Source organism: Puma concolor, chromosome B1 (genome assembly GCF_028749965.1).
Source record: "Puma concolor isolate L17-30 chromosome B1, mPumCon1.1.hap2, whole genome shotgun sequence".
Taxonomy (NCBI): Eukaryota; Metazoa; Chordata; class Mammalia; order Carnivora; family Felidae; genus Puma; species Puma concolor.
In genome coordinates this window covers 145,161,113-145,182,488 of record NC_141670.1, presented here as the reverse complement: position 1 = coordinate 145,182,488, position 21,376 = coordinate 145,161,113, and the positions used below count along the sequence as shown (strand labels likewise).

The following is a 21,376-nucleotide window of genomic DNA, read 5'->3' as shown; positions in this document are numbered from 1 at the left end:
CCTAGGTGCCCCTTAAAGTTCATATTTTAAAAAAATACTGTAAAATTGGACATGCTTAGCATGTTAACACTGTCATTTAGAGGAGAAACAGGAGGATTTAGTCACTATTATCTGCACCAGTTGGGACTAATACCGCTGCTGTCACAGACAGACACCATGCATGTTAAGAAGGCTGCACCGGAAGCCTGTTTCTTGCTCACTAAATAATCAGCAGTGGGTATTTCTGGCAGGAGGGCAGCTCTCCCTGCAGATTGTTGCCCAAGCTGCTTCTGTCCTGCGGCTCTGCCATCCCCTAGGACCCTGCTGTCCACTGTGTCCAGCTCATGGAAGGGGAAATAAAGTGAGGAAAAACACAAATGCTTACTAAACTTTTTGGCCAGAAAGTGCTGCATATTGCTTTGTCCACAAGCCTTTAGTGAGGCCTGGTCAGTAGATGTGGTGGTGCTGGGGCTGGGGAATAGTCTCTAGCAGGGCAGTCATTTCTTGGTGACATCTTTTAGACAGCTACCCTTCTGCTGTCCCTGTCGTCTCTGGCAGGAAGACCAGTGATTAGAGGATTGGAACTTCCAGCCCGCTTCCCTGATCTCCAAAGAGGAGAAGGGGACTGCGGATTAAGCTCTATAAAAACTCTTGAATAAGATTTCAGAAGCTTCCAGGTTGGTAAACACGTCTAGGTCCTGGGAGGGTGACATGCCTTGAGAGTGCATGAAAGCCTCGTGTACCAAACACTATACTTTGCCCTGTGCCTCTCTTACATTTGGCTGTTCCTGAGTTGTGTTCTTTAAAATAAACTGGTAATAGTAAGTAAAGTGCTTTTCTGAGTTGTGATCTGTTCTAGCAAGTTAGTGAAACTGGGGAGGGGGGTGTGGGAAACTCCAATTTATAGCCAGAGTACAGGTAGCCCAGAACTTGCAACTGCATCTGAAGTGGGGGGAGGTCTTGTGGGACTGAACCCTTAGACCTGGAGAATCTGATACTAACTCCAGGTAGTTAGTGTTAGAGTTGAATGGACTCCTAGGACACCTAGCTGGTTATTGGTGCTAGAAAACAATCCACATGCAAAACCCTCCTAATCTAATAAAATGTAAGTAAACAGGCTGAATCCATTCAATCTAGAAGTTACCCACCGGCTGAAGAACACATTCTTGTTTCTTTCTTTACAGTTATTAATATGTAAACGTTTTTTTAGAAAAAAACTTTTCTAAAAGTTTTGATTAGGGGCCCCGATGTTGTGTTATCTGATGACATTCATTGATACTGATGGAACAGTGAGTTCAGGGTCACAAAAGGATCCCTGTCAGTACCTTGGAGTTTGTCCTTCTGGGCATTATACCACATATTTTACTTGTGTGTCAAGTTTTTTTGAAGCTGGAAAGAATAACTATTGCTTCAGCACCAGTAAAGATAATAAAAACCACACAATTGTTCCAGCACATGGGTCTTAGCACAAATTAATACCTTTTAAGGGATGCAGACTTTCACATCTAGTTAGAACTGTTTGAAGTTTTACTGTGAGAGCATTGAAGAATAGTTTATTTCAAAATAGAGTTTACAGGGGAAGGTATCTTTTATTAAATTTTCACATAAAAAGAAAAAAACTACACAGGGCACTAATTATAAGCAACACCACAATTATTTGGGCATCATCCCTCTGTAAAGAACAGGCAAGCAATGTATCATTTTAGTAACATTTTTTCCTGGTCTTTCACTTTCTGTATCCTCTTTTCTTGATTTCTGATCATTGAAGACATTGCTGAAAGTGATGATAAAACAAAATTAGATTAGCAACATCTACTCTGCCTTTGAATTTTATAATGTGCTTCTTAAAAGGTCAGCTTGCTACTATAGAAGAGACACATTCTGAGATCGGGAAGTTCTTAAAAATTGCAAAGCAGCATATTTTTGAAAAGACTGATGTTATGGACAGAGCTAAGGGTAAATCTTTACTCTTTCAGTTGTTTTAAGTGAGCATACTCATTATAGAAATAATACATACTAATTGTAAATAATTTGAACACCTCAGAAGGGTGCAAAGAGAGATGAAGGTGAAGGTATTCGTCTCTGCTCCCTCAACCTGCTGAACTCCCCTCAGAAGTCGTCACCGAAAGCAGTTTGGTAAATATCTTCGTGTACATGCACGCACGTGCACACACTTTCCTTCTTTGCACAAGTGGAAATATGTAGTATAGATTGTTCTGTAGCTTGCTTTATTCACTTAAAAAATGTCAACATTTTTCCAGTTCAGCTCATGTTTTGTTATGACTGTACAGTATTCCATTATATGGATGTACCAACATGTTAGTAAATAAAATTCTTACAAGTTGATTTCTCAGGTTTTCAATTATGGAATGAATGAGTCATGGGGATGAAAGGTACAGCACAGGAAATATAGTCAGTGGTATTGTAATAGCGATTTATGGTGGCATTGGTGGCACACAAAAGTCTGTTTATAAAAGTATTTCCTATACTTTTCCTATACTTTTATTTCCTATACTTTTATAAACAGACTTTTGTGTGCTTGTACAATTTTTTCTTGAATAAATTGCTAGAGGTAGAATTTCTGGGTCAAAGCATATATACACTTTAAGTTTTGATAAATGCTCCCAAAATATTTGTTTCATAACTTCCAAGAGACACTCCATCCAGGCAATTCATCAAATAAAAAGGTCTTTTTATTTTTTAAACAAATATAACATGTCTCCCATTTGGATTATTATATGGCAGCATTACTCAGATATATATTCAGAAATATAAGTCAAAGTGTGAATAAAAATGGGGCCAATAAGATAACGCATCCTTTAAAAATATCACAACAAACTTAAAATCAAATGTTTTCTTAATGTTTGTATACACAAGGATCTGGGATTAACAGAAAGGATCTGGAACTTGCCTTAATAACAATTTGGCATAGCCACAGCATGTTGAAAAACGTGGACTTTGGAAGCAGCAATTGCAGAGATCAAGTCTCAGATATACTACTCGTTGTGTGACTTAACGATTTACTGATTGTAATCTGATCATCAGTTTCCTCATTTTCAAATGACCTGATATCAGTACCCACCTCCCAGTATTGTGAGGCTCACATGAAGAAAACATAAATAATCAAACACTGAATACGGGGCCTGCCACACAGCTGGTAAGTGTTCAAGAAATATTAATAGCAACTATTATTATTGATAAGGTTAAATTTTCTTTATAAGGAATTGTTCTTAGAAAAATATTTACTATCCTTCATCTAGCAGCTTATATTCTCTAGAGATAGAAAGATGGGCTAAGAATTAACAAGTATACTCCAAAATCATTTCTCTCTGACAGACTCCTGGATTCGTGAATTTATACCAGAAAAGCATAAAACATGATGGGCTTCCCACATCCACAGGAACAACCACTTAGAACTTATGCCCCCAAATTTACCTACCATCTGCAGAGTATGACAGTTTCTCATTCAAACAGCTTTAGTGCATTTGAAAGTAGTTTATCTTTTTAGTTAGTGATTCACTGGGTGGCATAGTCTCTTCTAGCCTATGCTAATTTAAATTCCGTGTAAGGTGAAATATGGTTATTTTGTCTTCCAGCTATCAACTACAAGCTTATCCTGGCTACCGTCATACAAATGCTTATGTGCAGACCTAACAGGGATAAGAAAGATAATGGGTGGGAAAGTGTCGTGTGAAAAACTGCTCAAAACGTGTCCTACGGAGGGTTGGTCAGCAGTATTACCATCCCTGTTAGATGACGGAGTAGAGCAGGGCTAAAGTGACATGCCCGAGGTCACACAATTAATCTGGGGGTTAGTCATGGTTAAGACCTTCATGTTTTGACTTGATGTTTCTGAATTGCTTATTCAATATCCTCTTCTGCGGGTCTATAGACAACAGGCTTAACCTGAAGGGAAGGTGAGTACTCTTTTGAGCAAGGGAGATCTCTCCGAAATGTACACTGTACCTTGGTTCTTCATCTGTAAATCTTCTACCAGAGTTTGCAAGCTTTCCAGTCTGTTCTGAAGCTTCCGACATGTTTTTCCTGTTGTTTCTATTGGCTGAGACTGTGAAGCTATTAGAAAATTGCTTAGATGTGATATTAAAAGTCTATTCAGTATTTCTTTTTAGAAATCTTCCAATTACAAGTTAAACAACCTTTCTTTTAAAATAATGGAAACTTTAAAACACTATACAAATTAAAAAGTGTTTTATCTAAATATTCCAACACTAGCTTATTTGAATTTGTTTCAAAACAATCTGGCTTTTTATTATTTAACTACATAGCATTAAATGGGATGAGCGAGAGGAATACTTTAAATTTAATGATACATTCATTCTAAATGACAGCTTTTCATACCAAACCTGTGTAGATATGTTAATTTAGGATTTGGAAGAGCAAGACTTAATACCGACACTGGCAATAGTTTTGAATGTGTGTGAGACCAAGTGCCCATTTTAGTGGCTGTCACCTGAATGAGGACAGTTTTACATGGTGGGAGAGGGAGTCTGGATCCTGACATGGCCACAGTGAGCCTGGAATACATGTGGGAGGAGCAAGTGAAGAGGGGTTGGAAGCCGGTAAGCTAACCTCTACTAAGTATGCTACGTTTTGCTGATCTCTAAAAGATAGTTGATTGGCAACCCTGAAATCCTAACTTTGATCTTAGTCCCTGACTTGCTGTATAATCTTGGAAATATTTTTTGGTGGCTCATTTTCCTATCAAAAAAAAAACCACTCTTTTCAGTAACAGACATTAGTATTAGAGGCAATCATCTAAGAATTACTTTAGTTCAAGAGGATGAAAACCACTTCCTCAGAGAGATATTTTTCACATGGATAATATAAAATACATGATGTTTGATTAGGACCTGACAATAGAAAAAAAAAGGAAATTCCATGCTATTATGTAATCACAAATTAATAATGAGGTGACCAGAAGTACTGTTCTACTTCTAGAGTAGTCACAGCTCTTATTAGAGCTCAAGAATTTGCCCTTTTTAAAAAGTATTTTTATTTAGTATTTAGTATTTTTAAAGACACCAAGGAATAACTCAGAAATGTAAGAGAGGATGGAGGACAAAATACAGAAAAAAGATGGTAAAATGTACTAAAATCTGTGATTATGTTGTGGTTTGCAGATTTTGGGGAGATGTAGAAATGTATGAGGCATAGAATTTCTAAAGGCTGAGAGCTGACTTAACAGTGATGCAACAATTTGCCTAGTTTATCCCTTATCAAAGGGACTGATGCCAGAGAGCACGGGGTTGTTTGCATTGCTGTCAATATATGGTAAAAACATTTCAAGTTCAAGTCAGTATACACACACACACACACACACACACACACACAATGTCCACTTATTTATCATGCGCTTAATCTAAATAAAACCATTTTCCTTATCTGTTTTAGCAAATAACAAATGAACTTAACATTTAAGAAATGAGGACATCTGACAAATTTGTATGATAAATACTTGCACTTACAAAGGCAGAGACTGAAGAGAGTCATGATTTGAGAGAATGTAAATAAGAAAGAAAAGTCACAACATTAAAAAAAAAAAAAAAGACCAAAATCTTATAATAAAATGCAGGGGGGGGGGAGTTCATTATTCATGTCAGAGTAATAGAGAAAATATTCACATACAATATCTATGCATATTTATTAAGAAGAGAGTGTGTGCATGCATGCAATAGCTGTTTTATTTAAGCTTATTTATTAAGACTCACTTAAATTACACAGCATCAGTTAGAGTTTGCATATAAGAACACCATATAAGATCTTATTAATTCTGATTATGGAAAAGAACTTTCAATTCACCAGAGGAGGAAACCAATTAAGCTCATCAATGACATCAGATCATTCTTACCTTTAACAGAATCAGGTGAAAGAACGGGTTTCGTGGATCTATATGGTGATGTGGAACCTACTGAATCTTCAACCGAACTAGTTAGGAGTGAGTGAACTGGAGACTTCTTAGGAGAAGAATGGAATGAACGAGAAGCTGAATTTTTCACAGATGGACTTGCTAAAATTTTGCAAGAACAGAAGCAAAAGGACAGAAATAGTTAAAAATAGTATACTGCACTTCTCAAAAAGTCAAACTTTCATGAGAAAATATTCCCAATGATGGGGGTAAGGGGATGTTCCGATAAATACCCAAGGCTTTGGGTTAGAACTGCAAAGGGCTGTCTTAGAAATAAGGATGAACAGGAACAAGACCTGCCTTTGGGGATCTTGAGATCTAGCTTCAAATTATCTTAATTCCCGATTGGATTAAATTGATCTGGGATTGTGGTGTTCTTAGTTGTCTACCAGAAGCAAGCATGAATGCTATCTGGAGGAAGGTAACCTCATTCTTTGCCTCCAACCATTTGAACAATTTTTCACAGATGTCTTTCATAGAATAAAAACAAACAGGCATAGAAGGAGACAAAACGATATGGCAGAAAACCAAGAGAAAAAAATCATATATACAAGTAATAGGTATAGACCCACAAGATCTGGATAGTGGAGGCACAGACAACCACAGATTTAAGCAGCATTATTCCAAACCCTAAACAGGTACTTCTTACATAAAGAAAACCATACCTGAACATATCAATAACAACTGCTAAAAAAGAAAAAGAAAAACACCCCAAAAACCTCAAAAAACAAATCAAAGACAAAAACAATCCTAAAGTTGCCAAAAGGGCAAAAAAGATTACATTTAAATGAGCAACAATTAAATTCAGAGCTGACTTCTCATAGAAACAGTGGAAACCAGAAAACCATGGAATATTTTCAAAGTGAAAGAAAAATGTCCTAAAATTCTAAACTCAACAAAAATATTCTTCAAAAATGATGACGAAATAAAGACAACTGCAGAAAAACAGAAACTGAGAGAATATATCACCAGCAGACTTACCTTAAAGGAAAAATTAAAGGCATTGAGGGTAAAATGACACCAGAGAGAAAGTAAAGTATAAACACATGGGTATATCTAAATGGATATTAACTGTATAAAACAATGCAAATTATCCATTGTGATGTTTACCTTTATAATTAAAATATACATGTGACAACAAGTGTTATATAATGTGAAAGAATAGTGAGTGGAATTAACATGTTCTAAAGTACTCACAATGCAAGAAAAAAGTAAAGCTCTCATTTATATTAATCTAACAAGGCAAGAATACATGTTGTATTCTCTTGGGTAATTATTATTTTTTTTTTTTTAATTTTTTTTTCAACGTTTATTTATTTTTGGGACAGAGAGACAGAGCATGAACGGGGGAGGGGCAGAGAGAGAGGGAGACACAGAATCGGAAACAGGCTCCAGGCTCTGAGCCATCAGCCCAGAGCCTGACGTGGGGCTCGAACTCACGGACCGCGAGATCGTGACCTGGCTGAAGTCGGACGCTTAACCGACTGCGCCACCCAGGCGCCCCTCTTGGGTAATTATTAAAACAACAGTAAAACATGTAAGTGAAGTAAACCTCAAAGCATTAACTTCAAATAAATGGTCCTTTTCTTCAAAATATAGTTCTTAAAAGATTTCTCACAAGTTAAAGATTATTCAAAAATTAAGAATTTGCATTTATTTTATTAAAACTGTTTTGTTTTTTTAGATATATACTGACAATCTTCCATAAAAAACAAGAAAATATGGAGATTTATCTTTCTCCTATCTCTTTCACCTCATACCTCAACTTTCCTTATTTACATTATTTCTGTATTATATTACTGTCCAGATTTACAGCTAAGCCTTTGTTGAATAACCATCATTTTCACAGCTTCATTCTTTTCTATTCATTTTAGTCTCTTCTATAGGAAGGCCAATTACACCTTCCAAATCTTTTTAAAAATTTTTCTAAATGTTTATTTATGTTTGAGAGAGAGAGAGAAAGAAAGAGAGAGAGACAGTGTGCAAGCAGGGGAGGGGCTGAGACAGACGAAGACAGAATCTGAAGCAGGCCCCAGGCTCTGAGCTGTCAGCACAGAGCCCAATGTGGGGCTTGAACCCATGAGCTCTGAGATCATGACCTGAGCCAAAGTTGGATGCTCAACCAACGAGCCACCCAGGCTCCCCATAACATATTCTCTGTAATTATTTTTGTCTTAGTTTTAAAAACTCTTTTTGTGTAATTTCCCCACAGAAGGTCTATCAAGTCCCTGTGATTTCAGTCATGCCTATCCCATTTATGTTTTTTCCTAAGGTTTTCTTCCCCCTGTAATGTTTTTATTTTCTCTTCCATTTCTAGTCTGTTATGCCATTTTGCTTTTCAACAGATTCTGTTATCTTTCAATCTCTTCCTTGACTCCCTTGTTTAACAGATAGCATTATGTCTTTGGAAATTATAAAAAGAACCATCTGTCTCAATTCTTCTCTTTTTCTTTTCATCCGTTCAATAAGTATTTATTGAGCACCTGCTATGTGCCTGGGATATATCAGGAAACCAAATGATACTTGCCCTTGTGCGGCTTTTGTCTAACAGGAGGCGACAGAGTCACCTTTATGAACAACGTAAATTAGTAAGTTACATATTAAAAGATACTAAGTGTAATTAAAAAAAAACAAAAAAGGGTGATTGGGAGCATGGGAGAGTTACAATTCTGGCGGAAGGTCATGAGAGTAGTTTCACTGGGTAAGTGACATCTGAGCAGAGCCTTTAAAGGAGGTGAAGGGTTAGCAATGTGTAAGGAACAGTGGTGTAAAGGCCTTAGTACAGAAGCTGCCTGGGATGTTCAAGGAGCAATTCAAGGGTAGATGACACAGAGTGAATGGGGGGGGGGGGGGGGGAGTAGGAGGAAATAAGCCTAGAGAGTTAATGCGGACTTACAGGCTGCTGTCATACCTGGCTTCCACTCACATGGAAATGAGAAGCCACTGCAGAGTCTGAAGCAGGCCTGTCTTGTGTACTTTTCACTCACCTGTAGATGGGAATGTAAAACAACTAGATGGATCTTCTAGGTCTCCTGTCTGTAATGTGACCGGCTCTCTGGAAGCATAAGAATGGTCATGCAGACATTCCAATTCACAAATACAGTACTAAGATTTATGGACAGAAGCAAGCTAATGCACACAAAAGTGACAGACTAAAATACAAGCTAAGGATGGCAGTTATGACCCTAAATCGCAGAAATCAAAAAATATCAGGGAGATCCCAAGTTGCATTATTGTTAATCGTTCAGGGCCCATGAACATTTTGCAGAATGAAAATATAATGATATTGGTTAGAAAATTCTTTTTTTTTTTTATTTAAAAAATTTTTTTTTTCAACATTTATTTTTGCGACAGAGAGAGACAGAGCATGAACGGGGGAGGGGCAGAGAGAGAGGGAGACACAGAATCGGAAACAGGCTCCAGGCTCCGAGCCATCAGCCCAGAGCCTGACGCGGGGCTCGAACTCCCGGACCGCGAGATCGTGACCTGGCTGAAGTCGGACGCTTAACCGACTGCGCCACCCAGGCGCCCCAGGAAATTCATTTTTATAATAGCTATAAACCCGAAGTATTTCTCTCATAGATTCTAAGAGGCACAATCTTTATAACTTATTTTAAAATGAAAAAAAAAAAAAGACAAAAAAAAGGGAACCTCTCTTAGCAATAGTCGTATCACTTTACAAAACTATTAGACTTACTTAAATCAACAGGTTGAAATAAACCACACTGTTCTCTGTGGTTTGGGTGACGGCACGAGGATACTATGGCAGCGGTTCCCTTGCAGGGGGTGTGTGATGCCCACACTGTCTTAATTATGACACTAACATCAGCATCTGCTTTGAACTCTCAGTCTCTTGCAAATGAGCAGTGGAGTCTCCCAGAGGATCCACAAGATCTGATACCACAACAGATTAAATGCCACTGCAGATATGAGAATCGGCTATCTTCTGTGAAGTCACATGTTAAATTGTAAAAGAATGCCTTCTCAACCATTTGTTTGAAAAAGTTATTTTTCATAATAAAATGCTATTAGGTGAACATGTGATACACACTGTTGTTTCTAAAGGTATATCAAAATGTTTTCTATTTTTAAAATGCTAATATGAAAACTTATTTTCCAATACTTAGAATAGCAATAAACAAAAGTTCTCAGGAATCGTCAATATTTGTGACTAAAAGGGGTCCTGAGACCAAAAAGTTTGAGGATAGCTCTATTAGGAGAAAAGCCCTAGAAAGGGAAGCCATGGATAGTCTTAATTATCAGGGCAAAGAGTGTTTTTGCTGCAGGAGGCAGTGGGGGAGCCTTTGAAGGTTCTGGGGCTTGGGGAAGGTCATACTCTGAGGTGTGCTTCAGGCAGATCAATTTGAAATTAATATATAGAAGTGACTGGAATGTTTATGAGACTGGAGTTTAAAAATACCCACACTCAATGCTGTCAAGACCACTGCAATAGTCTATAAGAAAGGTAAGAAGGCCTAGAGCAGTGTGGCAGGCTGTATAATGGCTGCCAAAAATATGTGCTATGAGTGTTGCCTTATGTGATGTGATGTGATGAAATCAAAGATCCTGAGATGGAGAGATTATTCTGGGTTTCTTAGGAGGGGGGCTAACTGCCATCCCAAAGGTCTGTAAAAAGGAGGCAGGGGGGATTTCATGTGAGAGAGAAGACGATTGTGGCAATCTCAGCAGAGAGGTTTGAAGATGCTATGCTCTGCTGCTATCTGAAGATAAAGGGAGAAGCCACAAGCCAGAGTGCAAGGAACAAAGCTCTAGAAGCTGGAAAAAAGTAAGGAAATGGATTAACCCCAAGGGCTTCTGGAGGGAGTGTGGACCTGCCAACATCCTGACTCCACCTGGTGGAACTGATTTGGGACTTCGGGCCTCCTTGGAAATGTAAGAGAGATCAATTTGTGTCATTTTAAGCAACTAATTTTGTTACAGCAGACATAGGAGATTAACACAGGCCGTTCCAGAGGATGTACAAAGAAGAAAATGGATTTGAGAACTGTTTTAGAGGCAAAATGAATAAGATTTGGTGACTAGAGAAACACGACAAAGAAGAAAGAAGAATCAAAGAGAACGTTAGGGTTAAGCAGAGGTGCCCTGGAAAGCAGGGGGCCATTTACAGAAACAAGATGAGCTGGAGGGGAATGGTTTTGTGGAATGACCGCCTTTGTTTTATTTTGGTCACTGTGATCTTCAGGTCATTATGTTTCATCTCCTGAAACATCCACACGGAGATGTGTAAAAAGGAGCTGGATGTTTTGAAGCCTCTATTGGGAACCCTCCTTAGGGCATAATGTTGCTCATTAAGTTATAATAATATAACAAAATAAGAAAAGTCAATTGTCCACAAACTTCTGAGAAATGTGGCTCTCAGAATAATTCGAGCACAAATCCACACACCAGAGTTGTTCGTTTCTTTAATTTTTTTATTCTGTTTTGGGTATATGGACCATATTGATTTAGCTTAAAAGGCTGCAGAAGTTTCTAAATGAAGAAACATTGCTGTAAGATGCCGAGTCAAGCAAAGGTGCTGCAGTTACAGTGAAACGTTGTAGTAAAACAGCAACTGTGGTATTCTTTGTTTGTGAGTTTCCAAAATGGCCAGTGTGCTGAAGTACAGTATAGAGCATTCAAATGCATTTTTAATTTTCTAGTATGTTTCATGCTTTTCAGAACTTCTATTAAATATCTGAAAACCTTTTCTTCTTCTATTAAATATTCAAACACAGGTAGGGGCTAGGTCCCATCTTTTCCTCTCCAATCTGTCTCTTCACGAACACATCATTGCTGAAGGAAATAGACTTTTCTGGTCATGGAAAAACTATAGCAGAGCTTGACGCATCTCAGGGGAGCAGCCCTTCTGTGCCCTGTGCCTAGCACAGGGCCCTTTCCCAGGAGCTCAGTGCAGGTACACAGAGGCCGAACACGGAGGTGGTCACACACCTGAGCTCAGGAGCCAGCTAGACCTGAGTTCAAATCTGGCTCCACTGTTTACAAGCTGTATGACCCTGGCAAGCTGCTTAAACAATGTGAGTCTTCATTTCTAACCCACATATGGATATAAGATCAGGTTAGATAGACTGTGCTTCGGATTCTGTGTCTTCCTCTCTCTCTGCTCCTCCCCTGCTCATGCTCTCTCTCAAAAATAAATAAACATTAAAAAAAATTAGGCTATACAGACTAAATGAAATATCTATGGCATCCAGAAAATGTAAAAATAAAAATATGTAAAATAAAAAATGTAAAAATAAAAATATTGTTAATAGGTGTTACGTAGTGTCACATACATAGGTGAGAAGAAAATCAAAATTTGTTTTGATAAAGATATACTTAAAAAGTTCATTGTTGATCAAGCAGTAGGGACAGTAAGAAAATATTTTTAATACTGCCTTAATTCACTCATTACACAAAACTTTACTGAAAGGCTACTGTGTGTCAGGCAATATGGCTGACGCTGAAGATACAGCAATGAATAAGCCTCTGCCTAACTGAATTTGAACAGAATTCTTTTTCTTATTCTGAGGATATAAAAAAGGCTCTGATTCCTCTTATTTTTTTTTTTTTAGGTGGTGAAAATAGAAAAGATAAAAGTAAGTTTTTTTTTTTTTCCATGCAGTCAGTCAATAAACAGATCTTATCATTGTAAGCCCACGTTTGTCTGTCTTGCCCACTGTTACATTTTAAGGACCCAGTGTGGAGTATGACACTTCACGGACAGTTAACAATCTGCTGAATTAATGAATAAACAGTAGTAATGAGGACATTAGGACATTCAGGCATTGCTAAGATCATTTCTTACCTGCTAAGAGTTTCACTGGATTTGCTACCTTCGGTGGAGTCCCTTAATGAGTTGTTGCTTCTGTTGGCAGAAGGAGGGGAGAAATGAAAGACTACACGGTGTTATTTTTACTTACTGATAAAACAACACTGTTTGAACATTGCTTTTACACCAACGCTGATTCAAAGGTGAGACTAGGGCTAATGGCTCTTCCAGGTGGAGAAACAGTGTGAAGAAAAGTGTGGAGATGAAAAGGAGTGAACTCCTCTTGGACCCAGTAGTCTGTTTCGGTTAGAGCACACTACGGGAGTAACCGGGCTGGTGACAAGTTAGGGACCTCCTTCAACCTCAGACTAAGGAACCAGGTACCTAATCAGCAGGCAGTGAGGAGCTCATGAAAACCTGCGGGCAATGGCCTCTGTGTTTTACCTGAATTAACAAATTAACATTAGCCTTTTTTCCTTTTTGGTTAAAGTCAGTTCTCAGAAGTTGTCTCTGTTAAGGGGTTATGGATTTAATTTCTTTACGCTCTTTTTAGGATTTCATTTAAAAATTCAGCTATTCAATTACTGAGGAAAATAGGATTGTTTTCCGTGAGGTTCTTAGAATCCTGTACTGAGATTGTTAGCATCTCCTTCTGGACTACCTTCCTCTCAAAAGTTATGTAAGCCATTGTAAATGAGTGTAAATGTAGAAAAATCTTCCATTTTTGGTATGGCATACCTATAAATATCTTAATATGGGTAAACAGTAGCAAAATTTAAAATAAGCAAAAAAAAAATCGTATTGATTTTGAGAAAGTACATTGCACTGAAATCCACTTTAGTTTCAGTTAAACAATGTAAACAGCTTTCCTTCAGTGAACCCCAAATGCCCCTAAATTCCCATGTAAACTGTCCAGACTTCCCAAATTACCTGGAAACATAAAAAATTCTTAGACAATTAATTAGATTCAGAATCTCAGATTCTTCTTACCTCTGGCATATCTCTGATCTCAGGCTTGATTCAGTAATGCAATCTCTTACTCTATCATCTCTGTACAGATAAATATAACTTTCAGTGAATTATACAAAGAATAATTTCCTGATTCCATCTATTTTTAGAATAATCAACTGCTCCTATGTATTTAACTCTTCTTTAAAGTGTAAAAGTAGATCTTAGGCCTCCAAGCAAATTTTGCAGAAGGCTGTCCCTGGAGTTCAACTCAGAAATATTTTCTGTTCCATGGACTCCCAAAAGCTTTCGGCTGAGTTTAGGCTTTGGTGACAAGGTTATTTGTAAGATTATAGCAAATTAACATACATTCTTTAAAGGCAGGTACCAAATATATTCATGTTCAATATAGTCCAAAATAGTTCAAGCCCATAATTAATGGCTAAAGTGATGAAATCATCTCATCAGGGAGATCATGGTAATCTTTGTGGACTGATTGGTGTGGGGAGCCAGGGGGTCTAACTTTCACTTTTGGCTTTGCTTCTTTGCTTTATAGGAGAAGGCAACTCAGTCTATGCCTAAATTTACTCATCTGTCAAATGAGAACCAAGGACTTTCCTATTAGATTATACCTTGAGAGTCATGTAGTTTTCAAGGTTCTAGTTTAGCTCCACCATCGAAATTGTGCGGCTGCAGGCAAGTCAAAATTTTGAAACTTATGTTTATCTCATCTGTAAAATGGGATAAATAAATCCTGCTCTGTCTTAGCTCAAACGGTTGTGATAATCAAATAAGATTATGGGTGTGAGGGGTACTTGGGTGGCTCAGTAGGTTAAGCATCTGACTCTTGATTTTGACTCAGGTCATGATCTCATGGTTCGTGGGTTCGGTTCATGGGTTTGAGCCCTGCGTCAGGCTCCGTATGGACAGTGTAGAGCCTGCTTGGGATTCTCTGTCTCCTCTCTCTGCCCCTTCCCCACTCTCTCTCGAGTGAGAGAGATTCAGTAATGCAATCTCTTACTCTATCATCTCTGTATAGATAAATATAAGTCTCAGTTAATTATACAAAGAACAATTTCCAGATTCCATGTATTTTTAAATGCGTGCTCTCTCTCCCTCAATATAAAAATTAAAGAAAGATTTAAAAAGCGATCTTAGATGTGAAATCTGTTGGGAACTATACATTATTATATGACTGTAACTTTGGGTAACACCTTGCTTTGACAGCTTATGAGCAGAATAACGGCATTATTTACTCTTGATATCAAGTTGTTTTACTTTTGCTTAGCTTCTCCACTTTCATACTGTTTCCCCTGGTAACGTCAGATATTCTTCAAAGTTGTTTAAACATCAACCTCCCACAGAGTATCATGTAGACAACTAATGGCAAACCGCTGGTGACAGCAGCTTGCCCACTCTGCAGCACACCCAGTCTTACACAGCCACATAGGACGCTCCCAGGGATGGTGTTCTCCCTTCTTCTTCGGGCTTGCCCAGAGGCACAGCTGGCTCCTCGTTGATCACACTTCTCAACTCTTGGAGAAGCTGTTTCAGGTCCCTCGTTGGATCTTCCTTCAACGTGTTAGGTTTCAACGAGTGCTGCATTAACACAATTTACAAAACGAACACCCTGGTTTTTATTTTTAGAGTTGTATGTTATTTCCTATTATAAAATTAATTCAGCTGGTAAGTAGAAATTTTGGAGGAAAAGAAGAAAAAACAAGAATCATCTGTAATCTTACTACTCAGGGATAATCAGTACTAACCAACCAATAATAAACACAGTGCTATATCTAATTTATAAATGTGTATATACTTATTTATATATATATATTTAAATTAAAATATACACACATAGAATCACACTATACACATCTATCTTTAAATCATTTTTAAACAATTTTAATAATGTAGTATGAAGTCATTAAATATTTACAACTATATCCAGGAAAATAATTCCAATACTTTGTTTACGGTTGAACTAATTTTATAAAACTACAGAATTTTAAAAGTAAGGAATTCTAGGCGTGCCTGGATGGCTCAGTCAGTTGAGTGTCAGATTTCAGCTCAGGTCATGATCTCACAGTTCCTGAGTTTGAGCCCTGCTTTGGGCTCTGTGCTGACAGCTCAGAGCCTGGAGCTTGCTTCAGATTCTGTGTCTCCCTCTTTCTCTCTGTCCCTCCCCTGCTCACACTCTGCCTCTCTCCCTCTCAAAAGTAAATAAACGTTAAAAAAAAAAAAAAAGTAAGAAATTCTTTAGAGATGAATTAATTTACTCCCCCATTTTACTGATGAGGAAAGAGACATTCAATATTTTCAAACTGTGTTAGTTACTATTTGAGAATAAGTTTTAAAAATATTTTCAGATTGGGTGCCTGGGGGGCTCAGTCCATTAAGCGTCTGACTTCGGCTCAGGTCATGATCTCTTGGTCTCTGAGTTTGAGCCCCACATCCAGCTCTGTGCTGACAGCTCAGAGCCTGGAGCCTGCTTTGGATTCTGTGTCTCCCTCCCCTGCCCTCTTTCTCTCTCTCTCTCTCTCTCAAAGAAATAAACATTAATTGGGGTGCCTGGGTGGCGCAGTCGGTTAGGCGTCCGACTTCAGCCAGGTCACGATCTCGCGGTCCGTGAGTTCGGGCCCCGCGTCGGGCTCTGGGCTGATGGCTCGGAGCCTGGAGCCTGTTTCCGATTCTGTGTCTCCCTCTCTCTCTGCCCCTCCCCCGTTCATGCTCTGTCTCTCTCTGTCCCAAAATAAATAAAAAACGTTGAAAAAAAAATCTAGAAAAAAAAAATAAACATTAAAAAAATTTTTTTTAAATAAAAGATTTTCAGATATACAAGTATTTGCTGATGAATATTTATACTACAATAAAACTTACAGATGTTCCCAAAAGGCACCTCAAAAGGGGAAACCAAATGATAGAAGTTGCACTGGTGAGCAGGTGGTCTTAGTAGGAGGACATTCATGGCTAGAAAATCATCAATTGTCAAGCTATTTTTTTAAGTTTATTTATTTATTTTGAGAGAGACAGACACAACACAAGCTAGGGAGGGGCAGAGAGAGAGAGGAGAGAGAGAATCTCAAGCTCCCCCCGTGGGGCTTGATCCCATGGGCTCGATCCCATGAACCGTGAGATCATGACCTGAGCTGAAACCAAGAGTTGGACGCTTAACCGACTGAGCCATCCAGCACCCCCATCATCAAGTTATAAAGCTGGAGGTGTCTATCTCAATGTAGAGTTAAACCTGCCATACACATTGGGTGCTGAATGAACGCCAGCTTTGCTTGTCTAGAGTCCACGCCAAACGAGTGTTAATGTTACTGATATAACACTCCCATCCCCTCCCCGTCCTAACCCTGCTGACAAACCACATATAACATTTAGCTGAAGATGTCAAGAGTTATGACTAACTGAATGGTGGTAAGTATGGTCTTTTCAGTTTATTGATGGTGACCTTACCTGGAAATTACCATGAGTTCAGAGTTTCATAAATCAGACTCAATTTAATGATTAAATTTGTCTCCATTAATTTAAAATATATACAAATGTGGACCAATTTTTAATAGCCTTAATTTTTAGAGCAGTTTTAGGTTCACAGAAAAATTGAGTGAAAGGTACAGAGATTTCCCATATATATCCCTGATTACATAGGTGCTAAACTGGTTTCTCATAATATGAATAAAAACTTTTGTCTCTAAGCAGATGATCCAATTTTACCAAATACTGGCTTTGTCTTGTCCTAGCCCTGTTGGACATAATGTCTGTTATGGAATAAAACTTCAAAAACTTTATAAGGAAAACCTTATCCTATTGCAATCTTCAGTCACCTTAGTTCTTACCTTAAAATCTCAGTGTAGCACCTGGACTTTCATTCATATCATCTGCCCATTAGGAAGTTTATTAGAGAAGTTTAGTAATTATTAAAAATGTTCAGGCCTTGACATTTATTATAAGTGATAGTATAATAGCCTACAAACATATAAATATGGCTTTTTTTCACCCTGACATCAGGGCACTTGTTTCTTTGAGAGTGACTGGTGCTTTATAAGACAGAAAAGTTTGAAAAAAATTCAATTCCAACATTCACTTAGCAATTGATCATAATCAGTCCTATGACATTTTCTTATTATGACTTCATCCTAATACTTTTAAGAGCTTTTGAAATGTGTGTTGCTCCTCTAATTAAAATGTAAGCTGCTTTACAGAAGCAAGGACTGGGTTTGATCATCACTCTTTATATACTCCATTACAAATAAGCTATACTTGGCTTGTGTATGAAATCACAAAACTATCAAGGTTGGAGGGGTCTTAAAGATCATTTGGGCTTAGTCCAATCTCCAAACAGTACAGTCCAATCTCCCCTAGCAGTACACTTATCTGGCCTTTGCATGATCACCAAACACCAGGGAAGGCAGTTTAATTTTTATATACCTTTAATCCTTTGAGAGAAAGGCTTATTAAACTCAATCTCCTCCATACTTCTATACTGGTCATCATTTTACCCCTTAGGCCATACAGAACAAGTCAAACGTAACCCTCAAGAAATGGACACTTATTTTGTCGCTCCAGCCTCCACTCCCCTACCTCCACTTTCTAACACACACTGCAGGCTAAATCTCCTCAAGCCGTCTACTCTTTTCATAAGGCATGGGCTCACAATTTCTCACCACTCTGGTTCCATCTCTTTGGACAGACTCTGCTTGATCGGTGAGTCTCTTAAACAACCATGCCCAAAAAATGAAATCTAGAATTCAGGGAGAGTCCAGAGCAGTGTGGAGAAGAGCTGTCCCCCTCTGGGATCTGGATGCTATCATTAAAACCTTGTTTGACTGCCACGTAATACTGTGGACTCAGACTGAGCAGAGAGTCAACGGAGGTTCCCTAGGTCTTTTCCACATGTTATTGATAAGCCCCATCTTCCATATCCTATACTTTGCATTTCTGTGTATTTCTTACCGAGTTCTAGACTACATTTATTCTTTAAAAAAATTTTTTTTAATGTTTGTTTATTTTTGAGACAGAGAGAGACAGAGTGCGAGTGGGGTAGGGGCAGAAAGAGAGAGGGAGACACAGAATTCCAAGCAGACTCCAGGCTCTGAGCTGTCAGTACACAGCCCGATGTGGGGCTCAAACCCATGAACTGCGAGATCATGACCTGAGCTGAATTCAGACCCCCAAATGACTGAGCCACCCAGGCACCCCTAGACGACATTTATTCTAATGAAACTTTCTCTTCCTAGACTTAGATCATCATTCCAAACTGTCAAGATAAATAAGTAGAAGCACCATTTATCTAGTGCTTGCCAGACACCAGGCACTCTATATATTATCTCATTTGAACTTCAATTTTCAAACCACCCAATAAGGTATAAATAATCACTTCCCTTTTAGAAATGAGACAACTCAGGCACAGAGAGGTTAAATAATTTGGTCAAAATTACACGAGGGGTAAATGGCAAAACTGGAATGAAGACTGTCATCTGTCTGACTTCAAAGCCCATGGTCTTTCCACGGTGGCACACTGCCTGGTTCTCGCTGGGTATATTCATTAGGAAATGTGATCAGCATGCTACGAGGTATCCAAATTTAGGATCACAAAATTACAGAATATGGGCACAGAGTAAATAACATAGTTGAGCAGCTGGCCTCAACATAATTACAGTCTGGTTATTACTGAAAGTAGTTCACAAATCACATGAGGGAAATTACCCCAAACTCAGAGGCATTAAACAAAGATTGATTTATAAGTTAAATGCACCCTGGGAATCTTTAAAACTACTCAAGAGATATTAACACAAATGCCAGTACCATTTCCTAACCCATTCTTGAGGTGACAGGGAATAGACAGTGTGATACAGTGGAAAAGAGCACAGGCTTTTGCCTCCACCATTCTTCCACTATGTATGTGATCTAGGGCAAGTTACCTTCTACATTCAAGAAAATTCGCAGGACACCTACTATGGGCCAGACACTCCATTAAAAAGCTAAAGTAAAATGACAAATGTGTCTGGCCTCTGTCTGTGGAGACTGTACCGATTAATATGGGAGGCAAATGCATAAACAGATAATTTCATTAACTAGTGGAATGCTTCTTCTCATCTCTATTTCCTCACCTGTAAAAAGGAGGAAAATGCCTGTTACTTTACAAGGATGGCATAAGCAGTGAGAAGTACTAATGTGTGCATGGTAAGTATCCAAGAAAGGCTGGTTTCCACCTCACTCTCCCCTTAATACGAAAACATATTTTTTATGCTCCATATTACTGATCTAGAATCACCAGAAAGGTACTATAACATATAGTTAGTACCAGCCACTAATAAAAGTTATCAGAGTTAGTTGTGCATTCCAGCTACTATGCTCCCCTTGACAGAAGTAGAGATACTACCACTCTTTTTCCTTTATTTTTCTTTCAAATTTCAGGGGAAAAGTTAACATGGTTACTGTCAGAAACTTATCTCCTCTTTCTTTTCAAATAGTTTTATTATTTTCTTAATTAAATTATTTTTAATTTAATTTTTTAATTTAATTTTTTTTAGAGAGAGAGAGAGCATGAGTGAGGGAAAGGGGCAGTGGATGAGAGAGAGAGAGAGAGAGAGAGAGAGAGAGAGAGAGAGAGAGAAAGAGAGAGAATCTCAAGCAAGCTCCATGCTCAGCATGGAGCCTGATGTGGGCTCGATCCCACAACCTTGGGATCATGACCTGAGCTGAAATCAAGAGTTGGTTGCTCAACTGACTAAACTACCTAGGTTCCCCCAAAGTAGTTTTTTAAACAGTTTCTTGTAAGGGGGAAACATGTTCAATAGCTTACCTTTTCTTTTTTCTCTCTTTTTTGTTTTTTAACGTTTATTTATTTTTGAGACAGAGAGAGACAGAGCATGAACAGGGGAGGGGCAGAGAGAGAGGGAGACACAGAATCTGAAACAGGCTCCAGGCTCTGAGCTGTCTGCACAGAGCCCGACGCGGGGCTCGAACTCACGGACCGCGAGATCATGACCTGAGCCGAAGTCGGACACTTAACCAACCAAGCCACCCAGGCGCCCCAATAGCTTACCTTTTCTTCTGGAGCCCACATAGGGAGGAAAGCATTTACCTTTGTGGTTTTACACAATACTCTCTACGCTGACATTCACAAAACGGTAATATGGTGGCTCTAGAATTGAACCTCCTATACACCTGGAAGAAAATAATTCTTTCTCTCTTTAGTCTTCCCAGTAAAATATAAGTGAGCCATGGAAGGAAATATTAGGAATGGGATAAAATGGGATTCTAGAGGCTTGAATTAAATAGCAGAAAATTAAACACTTATACAATGAACAGCCAATAAATAGGGGCAAAAGTGCACAGCCTGAAAGTTATATCTCAGTAAATTTTATAACTACCACTTAAAAACAGTATTTCTTTGTTATAAGTATGTGTTCAAATAAAGTATTGGGTCTATTTTTTAAAAAGTATAATTACTTTTCTATGCAAACAACATTATTTTCTTTAACTAAAGGAGAAGTAAACTTGACACAATTATAACAAATGTTAACTATTTAACAAGTGTTATTTGTTGAGGTGTGTGTGTGTGTGTGTGTGTGTGTGTGTGTGTGTGTGTGTGGTGGGGGGCAGTGTGTGCACATATGTCCTGCAATATGTAAAAGATTTTGCTACATGCTGAGGCATAGGAACTACCTCCAGATATCACATACATTTAGCTCAAACCAAGGAATCTCAAGGCTGTGGCAAAGGTCCCCTAATGGTTGTGGAACCAA

General features: G+C 38.3%; 1 protein-coding gene across 14 annotated transcripts in view; it reads right to left on the bottom strand.

Moving 5' to 3' along the window:
- Positions 1-1,543: 1,543 nt before the first annotated feature.
- The window catches only part of CCDC158 (coiled-coil domain containing 158), a 106,031-nt gene continuing 86,198 nt past the window's right edge, over positions 1,544-21,376 (bottom strand). For 12 of the 14 annotated variants that reach the window (XM_086704795.1, XM_086704802.1, XM_086704799.1 and 9 more), the window contains 7 exons: positions 15,061-15,221; positions 13,665-13,724; positions 12,711-12,770; positions 8,893-8,960; positions 5,849-6,007; positions 3,946-4,045; positions 1,544-1,753 (listed from right to left, as the gene is read on the bottom strand). In XM_086704795.1, coding sequence (XP_086560921.1) covers positions 1,633-1,753; positions 3,946-4,045; positions 5,849-6,007; positions 8,893-8,960; positions 12,711-12,770; positions 13,665-13,724; positions 15,061-15,221 — 729 coding nt within the window. In that variant the 3' untranslated portion in view covers positions 1,544-1,632. Of the gene's footprint in view, positions 1,754-3,945; positions 4,054-5,848; positions 6,008-8,892; positions 8,961-12,710; positions 12,771-13,664; positions 13,725-14,312; positions 14,654-15,060; positions 15,222-21,376 lie in introns of those variants that run through there. The other 2 variants (XM_086704800.1, XM_086704803.1) reach the window with 2 other exon arrangements.